The sequence below is a fragment of the Dama dama genome, chromosome 4 (assembly GCF_033118175.1).
Source record: "Dama dama isolate Ldn47 chromosome 4, ASM3311817v1, whole genome shotgun sequence".
NCBI lineage: Eukaryota > Metazoa > Chordata > Mammalia > Artiodactyla > Cervidae > Dama > Dama dama.
In genome coordinates this window covers 41,155,022-41,181,594 of record NC_083684.1, presented here as the reverse complement: position 1 = coordinate 41,181,594, position 26,573 = coordinate 41,155,022, and the positions used below count along the sequence as shown (strand labels likewise).

Below are 26,573 nucleotides of genomic sequence, written 5' to 3'. Positions count from 1 at the left end.
ACTCCAAATACACAATACATTATTCAGATCATAAGTATACATGTATCAACTATACAAAGGGAGCAAGCAAAGGAGAAGTACAAACATCAGAAGATTGGGTGACCTTTTGGGGGATGTAGAGATCTTGGGATAGAGAAGGAGCCCATGTGTACTGTCTTTCTATCCCCTGGGTTGGGTGGAGTGTTAAAAATAAATGATCAAAAAATAAAATAAATGATCAATGACTCCATGGGCCTCTGTAGTGGTCCAATCATTAAGAATCCGCCTGCCAATGCAAGGGACATGGGTTCAGTCCCTGGTTGGGGAAGATCTCACATGCTGTGGAGCAGCTAAGCCCATGTACCACAACTCCTGAAGTCTATGTACCTAGAGCCTGTGCTCCACAATTAAGGGTGGCCCCTCTGCTCGCCACAACTAGAGAAAGCCCAAGTACAGCAATGAGGATTCAGCACAGCCATAAATAAATAAAAAAATTTAAAAACATAGTCAATTAATCAAATTGAAAACTGGGCAGGCACAGACCAATGATATAAATGTATCATGAATCCAGGATTATGATTCATCTAATTTTGAGCACATGAGATGCGTTAAAAATTAAAAAGGAAAAAACAAAAACAAAACAAAAATTAAAAAGGAAGTCTTCCTCTCTGGGCCCCAGCCACTTCATTCGCCTCCCTAAAGACAAATACTGTTACCACTTTCTGTGTTTCCCTCAGAAATAAACCACCTTACTCTACCTATGCTATAGAGTAACTGTTTTTATTCAACAGCATTTCATGGACAACCTACCACATCAATAAACATAGATTCCTAACAGCATTTTAATGGCTGCATAATTTTCCACTAAAGATGCCTATATTTTATTAAACTATTTCCTTTTCTGATGGACCTAGGTTTCCCGCCCCCCTTCCTCGCAGTGTTTATTCTCATAAACAGTGTTATGAGGAACTCCTTTATATACATGACTTTGATGAATTCTATAGAGAGGTCTTTAGGGTAAGTTTCTGAAAGTGGAGTTACTGGGTCAAAAATGATGTGCATATTTCAGAATTTTGAGCCATATATTGTGCCCACCAGCAAGGAGAGCGGTCTGGGGGCTGGCCTGGTGCTGAGAGGTCTTTTGTTACTGAAGCTACCCCAGAGGTTATTCAACAGCAAAGCCCTGTTAACCATTCCCAGGACCTCCCTGTGGGGCAGCAGGAAATGGGGCGGCTCCCTGGACAGAGGAGAACAATGAGTCTTTATTAAAATGCAATTCACCGAGAATGCTTTATTAGCACAGATCTTGCCCTTGCATTTGGGCAACTCTCTGGGACTGGTGTGGGACTGTCTCCTGAGGGAAGATGAGCAGGAGCCCAGGGTATGCCCGGCTCCTTAGTGCCATATCCCACTTCTGGTCACTCAATTATACAATTAATAATGTGCCATGGGGAAAAGTTAGCATGAGAGTCAGATGGCCTGGGTTAAAACCTTTGTTCCTCTGCTTCCTAGCTGTGTGACTCTGGGTAAGTTTAGAATCTCTCTAGTTTAAGTTTGCCCTTCCCTAAACTTGGGGCTAATGCTACCTAGCTCATGTCTGTTTTGACACATAAATGAGCTTATATACATAAAGTATTCAAAACACACTTGGCTGGACTTCCCTGGTGGTCCAGTGGTTAAAGAATCTGCCTTCCAATGCAGGGGACATGGATTTGATCCCTGGTCCAGGAAGATCCCACAAGCTGCAGAGCAAATAAGCCCGTGCACCACAACTACTGAGTTAGTGCTCTAGACCCAGCATGCCACAACTAGAGAAGCCTGGATACTGCAATGATAAGCCTTTGTACCACAGTTAGAGAAAGCCTGTGTGCCCCAACAAAGACCCAGCACAGCCAGAAAACAAACAAACAAAATCGAACACTTGGTGCGGAAAGTGCTCTATAATCATGAACTACCCCTAGGTACCTGCCCTTGGCTAGACTCACAACCCCTCCCCTCAAGGCATCCTCAGACTGGTGGGGGAGATGGAAGCTTTTACAATTCAGGGTGATGAGTACATTAAGGTAGCTGCCAAACCTGGAAGACTTCCTGGAAGAAGAGTCATCAGGGCAAGAACCAAGTCACTTGTAGGCTAAAGGAGAGGCAAAGTGGCTTTGAGAGAGGAAGGACCAGCCAGGAATTGGAAAGATGGGATTCAGAGAAGGTCTTGGATTTTAAGTCAGCAATTTCTCAGCACCAGCCTGGTCCCAGGTACTACGTTCAGTGCCAGAGGTGAATGCAGGCTGGAGATGATCAGGCAGAGATCCTCAGTAAGCTTACTCTCTAACTGGAGAGTGGAACATGAACCCTAGTACAAGCACTGGACTCCGATGAAATCTACTAGAGGAAGGAACACAGTGTCAAGGGAGCAACTCATTCTGACTCCAGGATTGTGAAAGGCTTTGCAGAGGAAATGCTTGCACAAATTGATCAAATTTGGGGGGCAGGGGGGCAGAGTCGAGGAGAAATAAGACACCCCTGATCGGGGAAAAAGGCCCAAGCAAAGGTGAGGCAATGGGAAAGCCAGCATCCTAAAAAGATATCGTGTGGCTTGTGGGGCCTGAACCGGGGGAGAGGTGAGGGGTGGGCAGGATTAAGGCTGTAAGGTCAACTGAGGCCAGGATTTGGAGGGCATCACATGACATGCTACTTGGACTTCATCTAGTAGGTCATGGGAACGGAACAGAAGTCTTTAATCAGAGAAGGGACATGATGACATCTGTGTTCTGGGAAGGTGACCTTGGCACAGATTGGGGAGGAGTCCTGGGAGGCAGCACCGCACCACTCAAGGGCCGCTGCAATTGTCTAAGCAACAGAACGGGTGGGCACAGAGAGCCCAGGGTTGGGGGAGGGCGGCGGCATGTGTATAAGCAGCTCCCTGAAACACTTACAATCCAAACCCCTGAAGTTATTCCCCGGTGACAATTGAGCCGAGCTGTCTAATATCACTGGAAAAATAAACCTGCTCCTGACCCCAGGCGGCGGGAGCAACAGTAACCCAATATGCTTGTTGATTAGGATGAGGGTCAACGGAATTACTAGGGGGAAATAGAGCGACATATTAAAGTGAAATGACTTGCTTTCATTGTTTTTTCCTTAACGGAAACAATACATGAGATCAGCATTTCAAATAATTCTCAAGGATGGTAAAGTGCAGTCCACCAAAACCAATCTTGGCGTTGGTTTCCATACAGACATTGGGGGGGGTGGGGTGGGACTAAAGTGTGGGGAGATCTCAGGAGGAGGAGGAGGAAGGGGAGAATCTGGCCCAGGGGCAGAGGGAGGAGGAAGGTGGCCTGGAAGGGAGGCTAATGCCCTGGGCCTGGAGGTGGACTGTGGACGAACCTTGGAACTGGAGGCCCAGCCAAGTTTCTTACCTTTCTCAGCTCTGATTTTCTTGTCAAACGGGGGTAAAAACAGCCTCCTCATAGGGCACAATAAATGCTGTTGGATCTGTATCTTAAAAAGATTCCATTGTCTTGGCCACCTGACTAGCACGGGATAAAAGGAAGTGCTCTGCATACTACCTGGCTTTTAAAAACTTTCTTCGGAAAGTTTTTTTTTTTTGTTTTTGTTTTGCTTTTTTGGCTGGACTGCATAACTTGGGGGTCTTAGTTCTCTGAGCAAGGACTGAACCCAGGTCCATGGCAGTGAAAGCATGGACCTGGGTTCAGTGAAAGTGCTGGGTCCGAACCATGGGACCACCAGGGAATTCGCGAAAACTCCCAAGAAGTTTCTTAAGATGAAGGGTTGTTGCTGCTGATAGCTTTACTGACTACCATTTCCTTCTGGAGGTCTCACTGGCCACACGTCATCCACGGGGATTCAACTGCTCTTGTTTGAAACCTCTCTCATGGGGTTGTCCAGGACGGGGTGCTCTCACAGCCTCAGGACCCCAGGTCCAGTGGCTCACAGCTTCCTCCATCCCCAGCTTCCAGGACGCGCCAGGCGTCGATGGGGTGACTTGCTCCTCTTCCTCCCCACTGCCCACAGCTGCCTGGCGGCTCATGAAGTGACTTACACGAGGGCCCTGAAGCTCTTGCTTTCACGGCCTGTGCTCAGGCCTCGCCCCTCGGCTTTTACTTCTCTCCAGTAAACCACCCACGGGAAGAGAAGAGGAATATGCGGGACAGGATGTGGGTTCCCTTCATGATAAGGGGTCACCACTTCTCCTTCACTCTTCTTCTTCCTTCCTCTCCAGCTGGTGGCGACTTCCCTCTCCCATCTCTAGAAGGAAGCAGAACAGAAGCTGAGAAGCTGGCACCAAGGCCCCTACCTTCCAGGGGCCCCTGGCCTGCAGGCAGCCCAGACCCCTCTCCAGAACCCCACACAGGTAGAACCCTACTGCACCTGAACATTTCCACTTCCATGTCCAATAGGCACCTCAAAGTGCTCAAAAATACAGGCAAGTTCAGAACAAAATCCACCATTGCTCTTCTCTGACCTGCTCCTCGGCTTGTCTTCATTTCAGAAAATGGCACCATTATCAGCCCAGCTGCCCAGGGCAGACATTCGTGTCCTTAATGCCTTCCTCTTGCTCACTGCCTACATCTGATCAGCCATGGAATCCTTCCAAAGATCCCTGAATCTACCCATTTCTTCTTTCTTTGGCTGTGCCGTGCAGGTTGTGGGATCTTAGTTTCCCAACCATGGATCAAATCCCGCACCCTTAACAGGGAAAGTGCGGAGTCCAAACTGCTGGACCGCCAGGGAATTACCTCTACCCACTTCTGCCCACCCAACCCCCCGACCTTTGTCCCAGCCACCTTCACCCCTAGTCAGACAACAACAATGCCCTGTATGCTCGCTGGTTCCCCTTTGCCCACAAATGCACTCTGCTTGTTTCTATCCCTGCTTTGTGCTCCAGAAGCCCGACCTGTCTGTATGGGCGGCACCAGCCCCAGATCCTTGCCTTCTGGCTTCCAGCATGGAACCCAGAAGAGACGGGGCTGGGAGGAGAGTGAGTTCAGACTCCGCTCTCCCGTCCCTGCCCGCTGAGGTTTGGCAGTGGCTGCATTCTACAACCTACGGCCATAGCTCCTGCCGTGTGGACGCTCTACTGTGGCTCCAGCTCTCACTGGGGGGTGAAAAGTCATTTCCTCCCCTTGTCCTATGTCCCATCAGACCTAAGGGTGGTGATGGCTTCCCATCTGCTGGTCCCAGGGGTGTCCAGCTATCCCACACTGGTGATGGAGCCCAGTGATTCTCAACCAGGGATGACTGTGCCCCTCCCTGGGAACATCTGGCAATGTTGAGAGAGGTTTTTGCTTGTCATGGCTGGGGAGGGGCGCCACTGAAATCTAATGGGGAGAGGCCAGGGATTCGGCTGAACATCTTACAATGCACAGAACAGCCCTCACCCCACCCCTCGACAAAGAACTATCCCTCCCACAAGTCAACAGCGCTGAGCTTAAGCAACCTTGCCACCCTACCCACAGCACTGAGAACAGGACCTGCACCAACTCTGCTCACTTGATCTTTTGAGGTTCGTCTCTGTTTCTTGCCAGCATCCTGACTGACACATCAGGTCTCCCCCTTTTCTCTTTCTCCCTCTCCAGTTCATTCTCCACACAGGTAGCCCAAGGGCTCTGCCTCGCTGCCTCATTCCTTTCATTTTTTTAAAATCTAACTTTTGAGATGGGTAAGGCATTCAACTAGTTTAAAAATAACAGGAGGACTTCCTTGATCGTCCAGTGGTTAAGACGCTGCACTCCCAATGAAGGGGGCATAGCTTCAACCCCTGGTTGGGGAACTAAGATCCCGCGTGCTACACTGTGTAGCCAAAAATAAAAATCAAACCAAACCAACCAACCAACCAAACAAACAAAACAAATCACACGACACAAAAAAGGTATGAAGTACAAGTGTCCCTTCCACTCCTGTCAGCCATCCACCTAATTAATTCCCAGCCCTATCCCAGCAGTTAACTAGCTACTGTTAGGAGTTTCTTTATATTTTCCTAGAGCTGTGCAGTCCAATATGGTTTAAATTTAATAATTAAGTTAAAAATTATGTTCCTTGGTCACAGAAGCCACAATTCAAGTGTCATCTGTGGCTAGTGGCTACTGTGTTAGTCAGCTGAAATACAGAACATTTTCACCATCAGAAAAAATTCTATTACACGGGACTGTACTACAGTTTTTCTTTGCAAATTTATCTAAAAAATTCATGTAGTCTCATTTTTTATACAAAAGGTAGCACACATTCCACATTGTTCTCCAACTTTGTTTTTTCACTTTATAAGATATCTTATGGATCTTTCCACATTTGTGCATAAAGAGCTTTCTTTTTTTTCTTTTTCGTTTTCAGTTGTAGAAACCTTCCCTGATTCCACATCAGGTCAGACTAAAATCACTAGTCCTGTAATTGCTTGGTTCTTCCTGGCCTGCTGGTCTCCATGCAGTGAGCGTGACACAGTTTATTTAAGCAACCACTCACTGATGGACTAAGGGGTTCGATTAACCTTTTGCTTTTACAGACAATGCAACAACAGTGAATGGCCTTGTCCACCTGGAATTTTGCATGTAAACATATGTCTATCTAGAACACAGCCCTGAGGGATCATTCTAGAGTACCAGTTTGGTCATGCCTCTCCCCTGCTGAGCACACCCTGCTCCTCCTGATCTCCTTCTCCAGCCCACAGCCCTCAGGTCTCAGCTTGGATGTCACCTCTTCCGGGAAGCCTTCCTGACTCCACATCAGGTTAGACTAAGATCACCTGCCCTGTAATTGCCTGGTTCGTCCTGGTCTCCTTCCTCAGTCTGGAGCTTTATAAGGGATGCACAGGGTGGGGCTGTCTTGTTTTTCCCTGTATCCCCAGGGCCTGGCACTCAGTAAGGGTCCAAAAAATATTTGCTTAATGATGAGGCGGGTACCAAGTTCTAGCAGTGGTTCTTACCAGCACTCCATGGGCTCTCGAACCAAGAGAGAGAGCCCATGAGGAGAACCCCAGCGAGCAGCTGATTCAGATGGGGAAACTGAGGCACAGAGGTGGCAGGCAGCCTTTAGATCAGCCTCCCTGACTCTAATCTCTTTTTTCTAGCTCACTTTATGGTTAACAACAACAATAATAGTAATAACATTAACTATAAGGTTAATATTTACCAAGTATTTCTATGTGCTAAGTGCTGCTCTGTGTGTTACATGAATTAACTTATTTGATTGTTGCAGCAACTCTGTGAGGTAGATACTCCCATCATCCCCATCTTACGGGTAGAGAAACTGATAACTTGTCACAAATGGCAGAGAATGACTTGAACCCAGGCTCTGGGGCTTCAGAGCTCACACTCTTATGCACTCTGCTGAGCTGTCCACTAGTCTTGGCAGCTTCTCCCTTATCCAAAGTTCACTGTGGCTCTTCATCAACTCTCAAACCCAGAGCTTCTTCTCTTGTCATCCCCATCCCTCCCAGCTTGACTAAGTTTATTTTCTACCTCGTTGGGTTCTCCCGGAACAAGATCCTGAGGCCTGAGCCAGATTGGGCTCTCCTGGCCATTTTTCTCTACGCCTCAGTTTTCTCATCTGTACAAGTCAATGGCAAAGGAAAGCATGACACTCTCCTTTCTTTCAGCCTCTTATCCAACTCCCATGTATCCTTTAAGGACAATTTAAAGAGCCTCCTCCTTCAGGAAGTCTTCTCAGATTTCTCCAGCCCCTAAAGTTCCCTCCCACTCTTCCCTGAAGTAGGCAACTATTAACACTTAGATTAGCACTTAATTCTTCCTTTATATTCTGGATTGTAAATTTCCCCCCATACCCTCCTCAACAAAGAAAGCGATACTCTTTGAAAGAACATATAAGATAAAAAACAGCATGGATTTCAATTTTGGAGCTTCATTCTTTGAAGTACCACCTTCATGTGCATGTATACACTTGTATACATGTTTATGGCATACCTGAGTCCCACCTTCACTAATCTTTACTTAATACTGTTTCTTCAATAAACTCACTATTTAAAACTGAAAAAAATTATTTTAAATGAAAAACTAACAGTATTATAAATGAAAAACCAGCATCCTTTGTCATAACTAAAGTGAAAATAAATACAATGATGATGGAACAGTGTCATTAATTTCTAGACCTTGCTTCTCTGGTTAAAAGAGAACCATAGGGGTACTCTTTCTACCCCCTTCTGATGTCTATGTCAGAAGCTTTCTCTATCTCCTTTATACTTTATTTATTTATTTATTTATTTTTAGGGCATAGAACAGTATACGCCTTTATTAGATGAGCTAAGACAGGAGTGAAGAGGGTTTATTTGCCTTTCCGGGCCTTGATCTTCCTCAGATAGAACTCGAGCTCTTTTCCCTCTAGCACATAGCCGTCTGCTCGGCCACACTGGCCTGGTCTTGAAGCGATGCATGCAAGAAGCTTGCCCTGCTGGAACTGCTCCTCTAGAAGACTGCTGATTTTCGCATTCTTTTTCCTCTCATCGTATTTCTTCTGAATTTTCTTTGATCGTTTCTTGTTTAAAATCTCTTCCTCCTCAGGAGTCAGCTTGGCCCCCTTCTTGCGGCCCAGGGGCAGTGCATAGCGGGACTCGTACCACTGTCGGTACGGTGTGCGGTGGATGAGCACAATACAGTTCTTCACCAGCGTCTTGGTACGGACCAGTTCGTTGTTGGATGCATTATAGACAACATCGATTATTCTTGTCTTGCGTGTACAACACTCCGAGCCCCAGGAGAAGTTCCCCACGTCCAGCCTCAAGGCCTGGTACTTCTTGTTGCCTCCCCGCACACGGACTGTGTGTATGCGGCGGGGGCCAATCTTTGTGTTGGCAGCGGGGCGTCCCAGCTCATACTTCCGCTTCTTGTGGTAGGGCTTTCTCTTGCCCCCGGTCTTACGGCGCTTGTGCCAGTTGTCCCGAGAGATGCCCATCGCACGGCGCTGGCTGGAAAGAGCTCCTTTATACTTTAATAAAAACTTTATTGCACACACACACACACCAAAAAAAAAAAAAAAAAAAAGAGAGAACCATAAAGGTTAAAGTCACTGTAGACTTGCAAAGCACAAAAAAGGGGACCTCTTTCCTTGACCCAAGAAGAAAAAAGATTGAAAGAAAACTGAAAATGGAATGACTTTCTCTGTGTATGATTCAGGATCACGTAAGACTTTAATACCTTGCTCACGCCTCACCCAACACCCTCTCACATCCCACACAGGCCTGAAGCCTATACTCTATGACTTGGTCAGAACAGACAGAACTAGCACCATCTTTCATCTCCTCTCTCTAGCCTCAGTCTGTAGGATGGAATGAGCATAACCACCCCAAGACTGCTGCAGGGTTAAATGAGATGTTAAAAAAAAAAAAAAACAAGCAATGTTACAAGTGGCATCCCTGGATTCTCTCAGCTCTGCTGCTTACCATCTGGGCGTGACCATGGGTGACTTACCTTGCCTCCCTGGGCCTCAGCTTCCTCACTGCCAAAAGGGAAATTATAGAGGACTTCTCGGGTGGTCCAGTGGTCATGATTCCACACTTCCAGTGTGGGTTCCATCCCTGGTCAGAGAACTAAGATCCTGCCTGCCACATGGTAGGGGAGGTAGTTTATAAAACCTTCCTTGAAGGCTGTAAAGCACCTTTATTCCTTTATTTGACAAACATTCATTGAATACCTACAATGGAACCAGGAACTATTCCATGGGCTGGAGATGTAGTGTGAAAAAAAAAGAAATAAAAATCCCTGTTCTCATGGAGCTTATATTAAATGGGGGTTTGGGAGGCCAGAGGACAGATGGATAAAATATATTTTCTCTGTCCATGGGATTCTCCGGTCAAGAATACTGGAGTGGGTAGCCATTCTCTTTTCCAGGGAATTTTCCCAATCCAGGGATCGAACCCGGGTCTCCAGGACTGCAGGCAGATTCCTTACCATTTGAACCACCAGGGAAGCCCCATAGTACAGTACAATGAGAATAAATACTATGGAAAAATAAGGTGTGGTGGGTGGGGGCAGGGTTGCACTTCTGAAGTGGGACAGAATCTCTAACCGGTAGACATTTGGATGATGCCTGAAGGAGGTGAGGAGCCATGATACCCCGGGGTGAGGGGCATGCCAGGGAGAGGGCACAGCAAGGGCAAAGGCCCCAAGGTGGGAACCAGCCTGCATGATCCTGAGAACAGGAGGCTGACTAGCCAGAACAGTGGTAGGAGTGAGGGGACAGCAGTAGGAGGTGAGGTCCCGGGGCTATGGGGTCAGAGCCTTCAGAGCCTGCTGGGCCATTTTAAAACTCTGGTTTTGATTTGCAGTGAAACATCAGGGTATCATCTTACACATGGTACGTGCGCATGACTCACAGATGCTCTAAACGTAGTAATTCCCGAAATTACTTAGCATTGTCTCACCAGAAGCCCTGGGCTGTCAAGCTCCAGGGTGACTAGAGGCCTGCCCTCCGCTGCCCTGTCGGCTGGCCCTGGTTTATTGGAAGGCAGTGGGGATGGGAATGGATGGAAGCGAGCCCGGGCATTCCTGACCCACCCATCCCCTCTCAGATTCCTCTCCAGGCCCGTCACGCCCCTGCCGCATGCTGGGCAGTGGGCACAGGAATGCTGAGGCAGCTGAGGGCTGGACTCCACCCGGACTTGCAGAAGGTCTAACGACAAGCAACAACAACAGCGATGGCGGCGGTTACCAGTTATTGAGCCCCAGCTGCCCGTCTGGCAGAGCACTGAGTGCTTTCCCATATCGCCTCACACTGGCCTGCTGTTAGCCCTTGGAGAGAGGTGTGGTCTGGGGGGAAAGGAGGCTGGTGAGCCACACCCTCACCTCTGTGACCTCCAGGGGCTCTATTCTTCACCAGGGCTCTGTGCCCCCAGACTCGGGGCTTCTTTGTGACAGCTCCTTTCCCTCAGTCCAGGGGCCCCCGACGGAGAAGAATCTTGCCGCTCCGGCCTGCCAGCTCTGCAGCTGCCCGCAGGCCTGGACAGGTCCAGGCCGCCTTCTCGGTGGCTGAGAATGGAGCAGGGGAGGAATCAGGTTTCGCCGCTCTGGGATGGAGGCGAGGCTGCTGAGTCGGCTTTTCCAGGGCTGCTGGGATCAGGCCCTGCCTTGACCTCAGCCTGCAGGCCGGGTGTGGAGGTGACTGGGCACGTGGACCCTACTTCCTACCCTTCCGACCTCATCTCCCACTGCGTTCTTGCTCCTCCCTCTGCTCCAGCAGCCTCCCTGTGGGACTCAGCTCAAGTTCCCCTAGCACTCCGGCCTCAGGGCCTTCGCATTCGCAACTTCTCCTAGACATAGCTGCATACTTGTTCCCCAGTATTCTTCATTCTTTGCTCAAATGCCCCCTTCTCAGCAAGGCCTTTCCTAACTACTAGAATCAAACCCCCATTCCAGCCGCTTATTTCCTATACCCATCCCAGGGAGTTGGTGATGGATAGGGAAGCCTGGCATCCTGCAGTCCGTGGGGTTGCAAAGAGTTCGACATGACTGAGCAACTGAACTGAACTGATCCCAGCTTTACCTTCCTCTATAGCCTCACCTTTCACTGTTCTATTTTACTGATTCATCTTGTTTATGGTCTGTCTCCCACTGAATGTCAGCAGGATGGCCCTTAGGCTGGGCAGGAAGGCCTCCTACCCTTCCTAAGGAGCTATGGAGTTGTGATTCCTAGCACCTGTGTCTCCCACCCTGCCCAGCACAAATGGTCCCAGGCCCTCCCCACATCTGTCCTGAGGGAAGCCAGCACAGCCCTAGTATACTCCCAGGCCCAGGGTCAGTGAAAGGCTACTTGTCTAGATCAGTGGACTGAGCTTGGATGGGTGGGCTGGGGAATACATACACACACACACACACACACACACACACACGTGCACAAGGACCCTCATGGTATAGGACGGAACCTGGGGTGGGAGATTGGCAGGCTGACTGCCACTCCTGGGCTGGAGGCTAACTCTGCCCACCTAGTACCCTACGTGTCTGGGAATCCAGATTAAAACCTGGCCTTCCAGATAGCTATGAAGACATGTTTGTCCATATAGGAAGAGAGGCTCTTTTATTTAACAGTTTATGACCTCAACTTATATGGTATGTGGACCCTACACACATTTTTTTCCCCAGTGCCACTCCCTGCCTTCATATATTAGGACTGGACTTTTTCATTTTCTGCATTTCTGTATTCCCTGAAACCTAGAACAGTGCCTGGCACAGAACACATGTTCAATAAATAGCTGTTAAATTAATGAATAAAAAAGCTCTGGGGTGATGTCCCATATGAACCCAGAAACAGTTGGAAATGCTGTGGCTTTTCTGTGTCAGGACTTTGGCGTCTCAGGACCAGGTATGGCCAACTCTGTCATGGTGGGAGTGGAATGGGAGGCTATGCCATATCTGAAGGGTCTCCTCTGCTACCTGCCTGCACTCAAAAAAAGAGCCTGTAATACTAGGGAATCAAGGAGACTGGACCCCAAAACTGTCACATCCTGGCTCTGTATGTTCGTTAATCTCTCTGATGCTCAATTTCCTTTAAAAAAGAAAACCATAAACCCTCTCCCCACATGGTTGCTGGTGGCAGAATGTACATAGCTGACTACACGCAGGTGAGGGGCCTGGCCAGTCATCGCCCGATGAACAGTGACCGCCACCACCACTCCCATCACCACCATCACCATCAGTGTCCGAGGCGGTTCCTGCCACAGGGCAGCCGGTGTGACTGCTCCACCCCCAGTTCCGTCTCAGGGACCAGGTTGAGTGGCACTGGCCATGCTGTGGTGTGAGTGAATGGTGCCCTCTGCTGGCTGCATAGGGGAAGTGCCTCCAGGGAAGTAACAGCTATGGCTGACGTCTTCTGTGGTCAGGAAGGGCGGTTTCCCTCCAAGGTGTGAGTGTGGAGATAACCGGCCCTGTCAGTCCCTCAACCACCACCACTGCACTGACGAGAACAACACCTCCTCCTGTGCCAGACACCCTTCTAAGCACTTTCCAGATATTAACTCACTCCTCCATCTTCCAGTCGATAAAAAGTGAGGCACAGAAAGGTTAAGTGATTAGCCTAAGGGGTCACTCTAGAGGTGCTGGGATATGAACCTGTGCCTTGAATCATGCCTCCCTGGTGGGAGTATTTTAGTGGGAGGTGAGAGGTAGGCTCTGCCTTTAGCCACAAGGCATGGGACCCCCAGTGAGTCTGGAACTGAACACGCAGGGTGTGGGCTGCCCGAGAAGCTTCCCAGGGTGACTGCCCCACCCTTTCAATGACAGGACTGTTGCCTGGCTGACCTCAGGGCCCCTCCCTTACTGGCCAGCCCTCAGCATTTCCCTACCTGGGCCTTCTTGCTGCATCCCTGTGTGGGCCTGTGGTTAGGAAGGTCCACGTCTAGGACCGTAGGAAACCATGAATTTGAGGCCTCAGCTACTTGCCAACCTTCTAGGATGAGAGCCATCCCTTGGGGCCCTTCCAGGCCTGGGGCAAAGCCTGCCTGGTGATACAGGTCCTATCGGTAGCCTTTCTGGGAGGAAAAAAAAAGATGGTCAGGTCAGGTACCAGGGAAAAGGCATGGTGAGAAGTGAGCCTTGGGCTCTGCCCATCTGAGCTCTATTGGAGGGATCTTGGGGGGTGCCTGGTTTTGGAACCTCTATCTTTTCCCATCTGAAAAATGATGGGAAGATTTTCAAAATGCTCTGCATTTTGGTTCTTAAGGAGAAACATTGGGAGGACAAAGCCAAAGGCCAGTCTCCGAGCAAACTGACCCCTTCTTCCCATGGTTTTATCTTTTTTTTTTTTGGTTAGACTTGGGTTCTGCAACTTTGGCTTTAAGTCTGGAGGGGAAATCATTTAACAGAATGAGCCCGAGGGGTCCTTTCAGCACCAACCCATCATCCTGGACCTTCACTCAGAATCAGGCAGCCTTGATCCCAACCAGGACCACGGGCCCTCCTCACTTCTCTGCAGGTGTTGGAGGACTGGCGTTGAGGCATCTGCAGAGATGGATGCTCCAGGGAATTTATTTTAATGCTGTTACGGGCAAAAAACTAGAATCACTAGTGGCCATGGGTGGCGGTGAGACTCATTCAGTTCAGTTCAGTCACACAGTCATGTCTGACTCTTCGCAACCCCATGGACTGCAGCAAGCCAGGCCTCCCTATCCATAAATCCAGGCTAACATGAGACTTCCCTTGGTGGTGTCCAGTGGTTAAGACTCTGTGCTTCCACTGCAGGGGCCCAGGTTCAACCCCTGGCTAGGGAACTAAGATCTCACATGCTGCATGGTGCTAAAAAACAAAAAACAAAAAACACCATGCTAACTCATCCAACCTAGATGTGTTGGAGACAATAAGGCAACATATCATTGCACAACCTGTTAGAATAGACACAATGCACATTGTGCATGTAGTGCATTGGAGGGCGGGGGGAGTAAAGGATGGAAGGATTCATGCTCAACTGTTGGACATCAAAATGTGAAGGATTAACGTTCAGAGTGCACAAAGGCCAACATTCAGGTAGTCCCCGCTGGTATGACTGGCCACACTGGTTATCTACAGTTAGCATTCACTCTGAGTGGTTGGCCCTGGCGAGTCACTAGCTACAAATATTCTGACTTATTACAGGTCCTAAAGACCAGAGTTCATTCTGCAGAAAAGACACAGGTCCCAAGTGAGAGGGTAACATAATATCCATCCCCATCACAGAGCCCAGGATCCTTCTTTCCAGATCACTCAGAGGCTGCAGGGCAGTTCCACTGCCAAGGGAATCCAGATCCACTGCAGAGAGCAGGCTTGGCTAGAAAAGGTTGCTTTTGCTCCTCCACTCCCCACCCCCGCCCCCCAAAAAAAATCTCAGAGGAGGAAGGGCAGCCTGGACAGTGGCTGCTTGGTTTTATTATTAGTCTCAGTGAAGATACAGGCTTTATTCAGGCTTCTCAGAGAGGAGTTTAAGATAACAGGTAGCAGGTGTTTGCTGGTTGAGACACCTAATCCTTCCCATACAACCTTATCAGCAAGAGCTGCAGGGCCCTGGTGGAGGGGACGCTGAGGTTGAGGGAGCCAGAGGCTGCAGCTCCAGGGAGAGACAGGAGGCAGCCAGGAGCGTGGGCTGAGGCGCTGTGGACCTAGGGTGGGTGAGACACTTTCTTATCAGACTTTGTTTCCTTTAAACTTCCCCATCCAGGGTCTGAGGCTTCAGGACACCCACAGCCTCACCCTTCAGAGTCACTTCAGTCGCTCAGTGGTGTCTGACTCTGTGACCCCATGGACTGCAGCACGCCAGGCTTCCCTGTCCTTCACCAACTCCCGGAGCTTGCTCAAACTCATGTCCATCGAATCGGTGATGCCATCCAACCATCTCACCCTCTGTCATCCCCTTCTCTTCTTGCCTTCAATCTTTAAGACTTTTCAGAGTCTCAATCTTAAATTGTGTGGGCATCAGAATCATCTGAAAGGCTTGTCAGATGAGACTGCAGGGTCCCGCTTGCTAGTAGTTTCTGGTTCGGCAGTGGTGCTGAGGCTGCCGGTCTAGGGACGGCCCCCTGGAGTACCATTTCTTTACAGAATCAGTCATTCTTTCGCAGGAAGGAGACATCTATTTCCACTTCAGTGATCTTCTCGGCTTCACTTCAGATTCTTTTCTTCTAGTTCATTGTAAAGATAAATTTAAAACTTTGCTTTAACAAGGGCACACATGGAATTCCTGCTGCCTCTTCATCCTTATTCCTGCCATCTGTGCCCTGTTTTGTCAGGAATGTTCTAATTTCATTGACATCCTGGGTGAGTTCTCAAATCTTCTGGCTTGATTCTGGTGTCAATCAGGCGTCATTTAACAAAAAATAAAATGAGGCCATTCTTAAAATGAGGAAGATTCCCTCAGAGGGTGATTGTGAGGATTTGTTGAAAGGAAATAATTGGAAGTGCTGTCTGGGTCTAAAAAGTATTGACTAAACGGTGGCTGTTATCAATGAACACGGATAGCACCTGCTATGTGCGGGATGTGAACTCACTTCATCTCCGCAGGAACTCCCCATTTTACACATGAGAAACCTGAGGCAGGTAGACGTTAAGCAACTTGCTAGGAAGTAGTAGTGCTGGACCCTATCCCCACCCACCCCCCGCAAACATCCTGCCTTTTGACATAGAGCCCACAGCACAAAGAGGAAATCTCCCCATACTGCTGGTCCAGAAAAGAGGAAACCTCCCAGTACTGCATCTGTGGTGCGGCTCGATCAGGAGGAAGGAAGTTAATGGTTCTCACACAGGGACAGCAGCTCTCATCTGTAGGTAGGCGAGCTGACGTCTGCCTCCTCCGGGTCTGTAAACAAATCCTGAGCTTCCACTACTATCAGGAGGAAGCTGGGGTGAAGCCCACAGGGATAAAAGCACAACTCCACACAACTCTGCAAATTCTAGAAAACCAATGAATTGTACACTTTACATGAGTGAATATGGTACGTGAATTATACGTCAACAAAACTATTAAAAAAACTTCACTCCCCTGCCACCTCTGGGAAAAGGTTCCTTTAATAAAAAAGTTTTAGTACATTTACAGGATTGTCATCACTCTTCATCTACAGCACTCGATAGGGAAAATAAAAAATAAAGGGCCACCTAGACGCGCTCAGTATAAAAACGCAGTTATCCAATCAAACAGGAGGCCTGGGGGCCCAGAGACCAGAGAGAAATGCGTGAGGGCATGCCTGGGCTTCTGGAGGGCTCCAGGGGTGGTTGAGGACCTGCCTCTCACTTTTTGAAAATAGCATTAAAAAAAAATGCAGATTGTGGTAAGAGGCCTCTTACTAAGGAAAAGGGTCCATTCCAGAGCAAAGGCCATTATGGGGGAGTCAGAGTCGGTCAAGGCCCAGGACCCAGGGCTGAGCATTTTATGGCAGCAGGGAGACTCCCAGAAATTGGGCAGCCCTGGCCTAGCCTAAGAGGTGCTCACTGTTGAAATCAAACTGCCCACGTTCCTCCATTCTGAAAGGCATAGACACCTGCCCCTTTGAGGTCAGCTTCGAGGCCTCTTCCCTCCAAGTTGCTAAGGCCACTTCTCAACAAGCTGCAAAGTCCTTGGCCAAGGTGGGGACAAAGACCCCTTGGAGATGCTGCTGTGGCCCGGTGTTTAGGGAGTCCTAGTCATCCTGGCCCCCGCCGTACATGTCCGCCAGCTTCTTGAAGCGGCTGCCCCACTCGTTCAGATAGTCGTAGTCTTGGTCCTGGTCAGAGGCCGAGGAGGTGAGCGAGCTCAGAGAGGCGGCATCCGAGCCACTGCCCTCATAGTCGAACACCAACAGGGAGTCATAGGGCGGGGCCGTGGGGTCTGTGTTGGCCGCCTTCAGGTTCTGGGGGATGGAGAGCAGGGTGTTAGGAGCTGCAGAACCAGACACTGGGCAGCTGCGAGAGCTCAGGAAAGGGAGCTCATCCGGCTGAGCCTGCATTTCTTCATCTGCAAAGCCCCGTCTCCCCTCCCGTAAGGTTTGAAGGCTGAACATGAAGTGCACATAAATCCTCAGCACAGGGACCAGCGGAGAGCGAGTGCTCAGCGCCACAGGCCAGCGGTTCAGGGTGGGGGCTCTGAAGGCAGACTTCACACACGAGTGTGTAGACCTGGGCAAGCCTCTTCAAGTCTCCATGCCTTTGTTTCCCTCATCTCAAAAATGCGCGCTAAGTCGCTTCAGTCGTGTCCGACTCTTTGCGACCCCATGGACTACAGCCCGCCAGGCTCCTCTGTCCATGGGATTCTCCAGGCAAGAATACTGGAGTGGGTTGCCATGCCCTTCTCCAGGCGATCTGCCCGAATCAAGGATCGAACTCACATCTCTTATGTCTCCTGCAGTGCCACCTCGGAAGCCCCCCATCTCAAAAATGGGGAGACTTCATATAGTTTCAGAGGAAGAAATGAATGTATGTTAGTATAAAAGTGCATATTAGAGTTACAGGGGAACATAACAGAATTCCTCCTCTGCAGAGTTGACGTGACCAGGCATTAAATGAGACAGTTATTTGCAAACTGTCCAACACAAATATTCTGAAAACTGTCTTCATTCAACTGGAGAGAAGATCTCCTGGCCTTTGGCTCCAAGGCAAAGATGCTCTGAGCAACTTCCCCCAGATGCTTTTGTTTCTGTATAGGATTCTCAGATGTGCTTAAGGCTAAAGAACAGAGTCTCACCACCAGGCTAGTTCGAGAAAGCAAGAAAGGTAAGCAGCGTTCAGGCCAAAGTAAGGTATCCTGACCACCCACTGAGCCCTGTGCCTACTGCTGCTTCCTCCAACCCCCCAAATCCATCCATCCTTCCCTCCTTCCTCTCCTGCTCCCTCCTCCTTCCCTCCCTCTTATTTTTTTTTTTTCTTTTGTTTTTTTTGTTTTTTTGTTTTTTTTCCCTCCCTCTTATTAAAAACCTCCTTTTACTGACTGCTTTCATGGTACCAGCCTATGCTAGCCTCACATGGTTTATCTCCTATGTACCTAGGTTGTGATTCTCACAACCCTGGCTGTATATTTTATTTCTTGGGGAAATAAAGAAACATCAGAGCTTATGAATTCCCTGGTGATCCAGTGGCTAGGACTCTGCGATTCCACTTCAGGGTGCACAGGTTCCATCCCTGGTTGGGGAACTAAGATACTGCATGATGTGCAGCATGGCCAAAACAAAACAAAAAAAAAATCAGAGCCTAAAAAAAAAAAAAAAACTGAATATCTGGGTCCAAGGCACTGATATTTTTAAAAATTCCTTAGATAAATCAAGTATGTGCCCAGAATTGAGAATATGGGGGACACTTAGCAGCAAGAGCTGTCATTACCTAATATAGGATAGGTGCCAGGCCAGTGGTTTCCAAACTTAAATTACCTGGGAATCTTTTTTTAAAGTTAATTTATTTTTTAATTAAAGGATAATTGCTTTACAGAATTTTGTTGTTTTCTGCCAAACCTCAACATGAGTCAGCCATAGGTATACATATATCCTCTCCCTTTTGAACCTCCCTCCCATCTCCCGCCCCATCCCACCCCTCTAGGTTGATACAGAGGCCCTGTTTCAGTTTCCGGAGAGAGTAACAGGGAAACTTATATTACCATATGTAAAACAGATAGCCAAGGGGAATTACCTGGGAATTTTTTTTAAAAAAATTCTGAAGCCTGGCCCACATGCAGATCAATTAAATCACAGTCCGGGAGGGTTGGGGGGTGGGGTAGGGGGGTGGTCAGAGGCTTCAGTGTTTGAAGTTCTCCAGGAGATCCCCTGAGCCAGCACTGCTCCAGGCTTACTCATCCAGTCCTTAAGCCAACCTATCCCAGAGGCCCTCCACTTTACTCCACGCTGGAATCACCTGAGATCTTTACAAATTCAAACCCAGGGAGTCCGGCTCCCGAGTTTTCTCCTAACAACCACTATATGTGTTGAATAAAGAAATAATTCCTAATCAAAAGTCCTGTCAAACCAGAGATCACCTGGAAAAGTCAAGAGCCTTGACTCCGAGTTCATCTAGACTGCAACAGAGCCTGCTCTTCCTCATTGGTTTTTATTGATCAAATTGCTCATCTGTGCCAGATCCAGTCCTCTCTTACCTTTGTTCAATGATAAATGAAAGTGAAAGTGTTAGTCACTCAGTCATGTCTGACTCTTTGTGACTCCATGGACTGTAGCCTGCTAGGTTCCCCTGTTCATGGAATCCTCCAGGCAAGAATACTGGAGTGAGTTGCCATTTCCTCCACCAGAGGATCTTCCCAACCCAGGGATCGAACTTGGGTCTCTAGCAATGCAGGCAAATTCTTTACCACATGAGCCACCAGGGAAGATGATAAACATCAACAAATTAAAAGAAAAGAAAGAATTCCTAACCTATTCTTTAACCACTTCGAAACTTTGGGTTTAATGGAGGAGGAAACAGGAGGCCCAGAAGTTGCTATATATGCCAGAGGTCAGTCACACTGCTAGCTTGTTGGTGACCGACCCAGGATTTGAACCCAGAACTAAGACTCCAAGCCCGTGCTCTTTCTCTCATGCTGCTGGTGCTTGAACGAAAGACTGCCCTGGGCTGGGCCCCCACGCCTCACCTCGATGATGAAGTTGCCGATTTCATCTGGGTTGGCTGGCCGAGGACGGTACAGGGGCGTGGGGATGAAGGATGGTGCCACATCATTGCGGAGAACCACCTCAGGACGGGCCTCCAGACCCCGGTGGAGTTGGGTGATGTCATAGTCCTTCAGGAAAGTGAAGGAGGACATGGGATGGAGAAGAACCCTCCCACTCCCCCATTTACATTTCACCCCCTTCTGTGCCCCTTGGATGTTTGGGTTCAAGTGTAGGTCTTAGAAGACAATGTCAGAGATCTCTGAAAGCCTTAGATCCCACATTCCCTCCTCTCAGATTAAGCACAGGCTCAAAGTTGGGCTGGCTGGGGCCAGAGAGAAGAGCAGTGGATGAGGCACTCTCTCAGAAGACTGACGCTTCAGGCCACGGTCTGGGCGACGCAACTAACATGGTCAGTTGGTTGACCCAACCATCCCTGCCAGGGGCCATGGGGGCACCACCTCTCAACCCCAGGAGGGCCCCCCAGTGCCCTACCTGGTCCTCCTCGCCACCCCCCTCTTCGCCGTAGTAGAAGACGTTGTCACGGGTGTCATCTTCTGGGAGGAGAAGGGGCTCCTTGATCTTCCGCTTCTTTCTCACCAAGAACAGGAGCACCAGCAGGAGGACTGCAAGAGTTGGGGAGTGTGAATATTCACCCCCAAACAACCACATGGCTGGCCAGCACCCCCAAACTCTTGAAGGCCCATCTAATTTTTGATCCCTCCACTCAGTCGCCAGAGCTTCACACACTTCAGTGGCCCCTGTGCGCCTAGGAAAACCCTCGCCTCCTCATCAAGGCTACAGGACTAGTCCGACCTGTCTCCAACCCTCCCTCTCTGCCCAGGTCTGGTCACATTGGCCTCCTCAGGGTTCCTTGAATATACTCAGCAGTCTCCCACTTCAGAACCTTCATCCTGGCTCTTTTCTCACCAGGAACACTCTCCACGCATACATATGGCTCTCACCTTTCTGCTCTCAGCTTAAAACCACTTCCTCCTACTGGTATTCTGACTTCATTTCCCCACCTGTAATTCTGTATCATTTTACTGTTAGTCTTCCCATATTGATGTACTGGTCCTTATGGAAATCCTCCTTTGTGGGGATGGGAATCTCCCAGTAGATGTTATTTTTTTGTTTTTGGCTGCACCATATGGCTTTCAGCAGCATTCCGCAACCTTTTTGGCATCAGTTAGCGCTACTTTCTTCTCTGTGGAAGATAAATCTTCCACAGACGGAGGTGGGGGATGGTTTTAGGATGCTTCAAGGGCATTACATTTATTGTGCACTTTAGTTCTATTATTATGATCAGCTGCACCTCAGATCATCAGGCATTTGATCCTGGAGTTTGGGGGCCCCTGGCTTACAGGATCTTAGTTTCCTGACCAGGGATTGAACCTGGGCCCACAGCAGTAAATGCACCCAGTCCTGACCACTGGACTGCCAAGGAATTTCCAGATGTTACTTTTCAAAATGACTTTTCAGTCATGAGGTGTCCCATAATAGCCAGAGACTTTAAGTTAAAAGCAAGACAATGCAACTTGGATGTGGTGCAGTAATCTGAACTTAGGTGCAAACACTATTTTGGAATTTTAAGATAGGGAATGAGTTTCAGTGATATGATCTAAAAGGCTGGAGGTCTACTTGGACACAGTGGGGACTGGCTGATTAGTGCCCAGCTGCTGCCCCTAACTGCTGTGACTACCCCCAGTTAATTCCACATGAGGAGGGCAGCCCTGGCCCTCTCTGCAGCTACTTAATGGAGGAGGATACAGCCACTGCTCAGCTTTATCCCCCTTATTCACCTGCTGAGGGAACCATTGTCCTCTCTAGCCAGACAAAACTGATGGAGTCATTTTTGTGAGTCCCTGGGTTCTCAGGATGCACACCCTATGTGGGTCAGACTGTGACCTTTCCCTCCCCTTTCCTCCCCACTGGCTTAAGGAAAGGCAGGAGGCAACCTGGACTGCCTACCTGCACCCAAAGCCTGTGTTCAGCTGCCTACTGTTACCTCCATTTGGACTTTTCCCATGGTCCTTCCCAAACTGGTTAATGGAAACTCCGTGTATCTACTTGTTCAGGACTTGAAGTCATAGATGGCTCTTTTCCTCATCTGAATCTGAATTGATTCTACCTTGAAATATAACCAGCTCTCACCGCTTCTACTGCCACCCTGGATCTGAACCACAACTCCCCCCGCACCCCCAGATTATGGTAGTAGCAGCCCTCTACAGTCTGTTCAGGAGGAATCCTGCAAAACTCAAGTCAGATCATATTGCTCCTCTGCTACAAACCTGATGACTTCCCATTTCACCCAGAGTCCTTACAATAACCCACAATGCCCAACGCAATGCTCCACCACAGCCATCACCTCTCTTCTCCCTCTTGCTTTTCCCACCACAGTCATTGCTGTTTCCACACAAAGCACAGAGCCAGCTCAGGACCTTTGCACTGCGTGTTCCCTGGATAGCTGCATGATCTGCTTCCTCAACTCATTCAGGTCTTTACTCACATGCCCCCTTCTCAGTAAGCCTGTTCTTGCCAATCCTACATAAAATGCCAGATCTCCTCCTCCCCTCACTTTTTTTTAATCCATAGCAACACCTATTTCTCTGGTGGCTTATTTGCTATCTGCTCTCTGCACTGGAAAGTAAGCTCCATGAAGGCAGGGGCTGGTCTGTTTTTTTTTCTAATTAGCTGGGGGCTAATTACTTTAGAATATTGTGGTGGTTTTTGCCAAACATTCACATGAATCAGCCATGGGTGGACATGTGTTCCCCATCCTGAACCCCCCTCCCACCTCCCTCCCCATCCCATCCCTCAGGGTCACCCCAGTGCACCGGCCCTGAGCGCCCTGCCTCATAAATGTTGCACTCTCAGCACCTATCACAGTGCTCAGCGCAAGTACGATGATTAATTAAAGCTTGTGCTTATTGCATTCATGTGTGAGTGAATGGGTGTTTTCTTTTTTTCTTTTGCGATCCCATAGACTGCAGCCCACCAGGCTCCTCTGTCCACAAGATTTTCCAGGCAAGTATACTGGAGTGGGTTGCCATTTCCTTCTCCAGGGGAATGGGTGTTTTCTGTGTAAGGACAATTCAGAGAGTGAAAAAAGTAAATGTGATAGGTTCTACCATGAGAGCAAAGAAATTAGTTTCCAACTAAACACTTCTGCTCACCAGACCAGTGTCTCTCAAGCTGAAACATGCATTAGAATCCATTGCAGGGCTTGTAAAAACACAGATTACCAGGTCTTACCCCTAAGTTTCTGACTTGGTAGGTCAGGGGTGAGCCAGGGAGTTGGCCTGACCAATTCCTGGTGATGCTGATGCTCTTGGTCTGGAGACTACACCTTCAGAACCACCACTGTAGCCACCAGACGATGCGACAGCAGGGCCAAGTCTGCTCCCCACTGTATCCCCAAAGCCTGGCACCTCCCAGAGGCCCCACAAACATCTATTAAACAACACTTCCAGAATTAAGAGGACAAGGAACAGATGGGCAATGTCGGTGGCCCGAGTCTCTAAGTTTGGGGTAGACTCAGGTTTCTAACTACCCCAACCTCAGAGGGGAAGCGTGCCGGCACTCACGCAGCAGAGCCAGGGCAGCACCCAGGATGGGGAGGAGGAAGCCCCACTTCCAGGGTTCCGGGCAGGTCTTCACGTGGCCATGGCAGTCACACACGGTGGCGCTGATCACCGTCAGCTGCTCCTTGTTGCCGTGGTCAGACAGGGAAAGGTGCACATTGTATGTGTCTTGCTTCAGGAACTTCTTCAGGGACAAGGCTACTGCGTCTCCTGGAGCAGATAGACAATTATTCACCTCGGGAGGCCACGAATGGTGGGACCCAAGCCCAGCACGATGGAGGTTTGAGGAGGCAGACTGCATCTGGGCCACGGGGAGCAACGTCTTCAAAGCGCACTTACGCCGAGCGTTACAAACGGACACTTGGTCCAAGCCAAATTCCCCACTGAGGGAAGGATTATTTGGATAGAAGAATAAAGTCATCATTCTATTTTAAAAAATCAATAATCACAGTATTTCTAAATATGACATTTTTAAAAATTCATGGCATGCAGGGCCAATAATTTCTCAGCATCACTAGCTGCCAGATTGTTCTTTGCTTCAAAACAAACAAGCAAACAAACACTGTTCTTCCTAAGAGACAGCTAGCACAATCTTTTAATATTTGTATTAACTGGCCACCTTTTTTTCTACCTGAAAATTTATTACCATTTGTTATGGCAGCATTTTGCTCTTTCAATTGTATATATAATGTTTATACCTCAACTCTATGATAGAATTTCAATATATCTGAAACTTGGATAATTCTGAGCGAGCATCAGTTATCAAGAAATCCAAATGCATATGAGCTGGTGAGGTAACTGATGCCGGGAGCGTTAGTGAGTGCACACAAGCTCAGAGGTGCCGGCAGCGAGGCTGTGCTGGCCACCGCTAGCTGGCCTGTGAAGGCCTGGGGCAGGCAGCAGGCAGCCACAGAGCCGAAGCCAAGCTTTGGAGCAGCCTGCACAAGGGGAGCCGCTCTGCGGAGGCTGCTTGGCCATCATGGAGTGGGGAGGGGAGCTACATTTGTGGGTGGGAAATATAAGGTCAGAGGCCTCTCTGAAGAAAGGCCTTCGGTTTAGACCCAAGTTTCTCAAAGAGGGCACTGTTAGCTTGGGTGGAACTATTCCCGAGCACTCAAGTCCTCATCACCCAATGCCAATAGTGTCCCCCAACCCCACGCATCATTGGGACGTTTAAAAACAACCCCGCGTTTCTAGCCCGCCTGCCCTCAGGCTTGCTGGCCTATCTCAGCACTGACCTCAAGCCACTTTCAGTTCACAGCCTCTGCACAGTCACTGGGCCCCTCTCAGCTGAAAGGCCAGAGGGAGAATTCACCCCGTTCCCACTCAGCAGTGGCAGACAGAGAGAGTTTTGCACGCTGGATGTCTGGTCCACCGAGTGGAGAGGCCAATGTGGGGCATTTCACCAGAACATCCCTCCTGCCTTCCTGTTCTCAGGCTGGAGAACTGACTGGTCAGCTGATGATGGTGCTGGTGGCGGCAGTGGGGACTCAATTGACACTATGTGCCAAGCCCAACTCTGATCTTCACCTCAACTTTAAGAGAAAGGTTCTGTTACTCCTCATTTTACAAATACAGACACTGAAGCTTAGGGAGGTCAAGTAAGCAGCCCCAGTTCACATGAGTGTAGAGTTGGGATTAACTCCTCTGACAATAGAACACAGACAGACAGAACGACTAAGTTAAAACCAAGAACCAGTAGCAGTGTCAGGTTATTGGCACCACTGGGCTTTGAGGTAACGCTCACTCTTGGCAGAGCCGGATTGTGCGTGTTGGTGAAGACGGCCACTGGCATGGACTGAGCCCTGATGCACCAGAAGAAGCGCCTGTCATGTACTTAGTCTTCACAGTGGCTGTGCAGAGCTACATTACTGGCACCATCCCACAGGTGGGGAAAACTGCTGAACGGCAAGGTTCAGTAACTTGCCCACAAGTACAAGCTGGTAAACGGAGGGGCTGGATCTTGACCCAAGGTATTCTGACTTCAGAGGCTATGCTCTGTAAACCAAACAGTCAGGGAGGGGAAAACGGCTTCCAGGCCACAAGGAGGTGATAGGAGACCAACTTGGGTTTCCTCAAGGAAAGGTGCTGGGTATATACCCCCAAATCAGAGGAATCATAAAAACGGGACAATGTGTGTGTCTGAGGCAGGTCTCCTCAGTCCTTTCTGGACCGGCTCAGCAGCAGCAGCAGAGGGCACCAGACATTTGGTTACTTCAGGGAAGAACCTGAATGTACTGGTCCCCCATCCCCTTCCTGGGGGACCCTACCCCAAGAGAAGAGGGAGGCATTTCAAACCAGGGTGAGCTTCTCCGGGGGCCTTATTGGCACTTGGGCCTGGATGCGCTGTTCTCACGCAACTGAGTCCTTGCCCACTTGATGCCAGTAAGTCCCCTCTTCAGTCCTGTGACAACTGAAAAACCACTGAAGGCTGAGGAGCGTTATGGGGTGGGAAAGAGAAAGGACAGGGAGGTGGCCGGGAGCAGGGGCGTGAAGGCCAGGGACCCTGTCTTCAACTTCTGTTCCACTGCTTACCCACACTGTGCCTTTGGACATATTTAACCTTTCTGAGCCTCATTCTCATCTGTAAATAGGGATAAAAATACTGACAACAGAGGATGGTAGAAATTTAAAATAAGAAAAAGTATAAAAAGCCTCTTGCACATTGCCAGGGGTGGATAAATGGTAGGCAGCAGAGGATCCTGGTAGAGCAGACTGCCTGCATCCCAATCCTGGGGCCATTATTTTCTAGTCATAATGTCCCTGGCAGGATATTTAAGCTTCTGTAAGCCTTGGTTTCCCTATCTGTCCAATGGGTGCACATACATGTATATGTATGATTAACAGTACCTGCTTTACAGGGTTGTTGTGAGGATTCAGTAGCTGAATCTATGTGAAGTGTCTGAAGTGCACATAGCACATAGCAAGCATGCTCAGGAATGTTAGTTGTTATTACTATGCTGGGTTCCCGACTC

The 26,573-nt window shown here is 49.0% G+C and overlaps 2 protein-coding genes across 3 annotated transcripts in view; both read right to left on the bottom strand.

Annotated features, from left to right (window-relative positions):
* Nucleotides 1-8,220: 8,220 nt before the first annotated feature.
* Nucleotides 8,221-8,919, bottom strand: LOC133054117 (small ribosomal subunit protein eS8-like). The gene has a single exon (XM_061138811.1). The coding sequence runs from the start codon at nucleotides 8,896-8,898 to the stop codon at nucleotides 8,272-8,274; it is 627 nt and encodes a 208-aa protein (XP_060994794.1). The 5' UTR covers nucleotides 8,899-8,919; the 3' UTR covers nucleotides 8,221-8,271.
* A 7,529-nt stretch (nucleotides 8,920-16,448) lies between these two features.
* The window catches only part of CDH3 (cadherin 3), a 44,176-nt gene continuing 34,051 nt past the window's right edge, over nucleotides 16,449-26,573 (bottom strand). For both annotated transcript variants that reach the window (XM_061138815.1, XM_061138816.1), the window contains exons 13-16: nucleotides 23,602-23,808; nucleotides 20,510-20,640; nucleotides 19,999-20,145; nucleotides 16,449-17,284 (exon numbers count right to left, since the gene is read on the bottom strand). In XM_061138815.1, the coding sequence (XP_060994798.1) occupies nucleotides 17,075-17,284; nucleotides 19,999-20,145; nucleotides 20,510-20,640; nucleotides 23,602-23,808 (695 nt within the window). In that variant the 3' untranslated portion in view covers nucleotides 16,449-17,074. The remainder of the gene's footprint in view (nucleotides 17,285-19,998; nucleotides 20,146-20,509; nucleotides 20,641-23,601; nucleotides 23,809-26,573) is intronic.

Excerpts from the sequence above, each read along its gene's own strand:
- LOC133054117 (XM_061138811.1), bottom strand. The coding sequence starts at position 8,898 with ATGGGCATCTCTCGGGACAACTGGCACAAGCGCCGTAAGACCGGGGGC.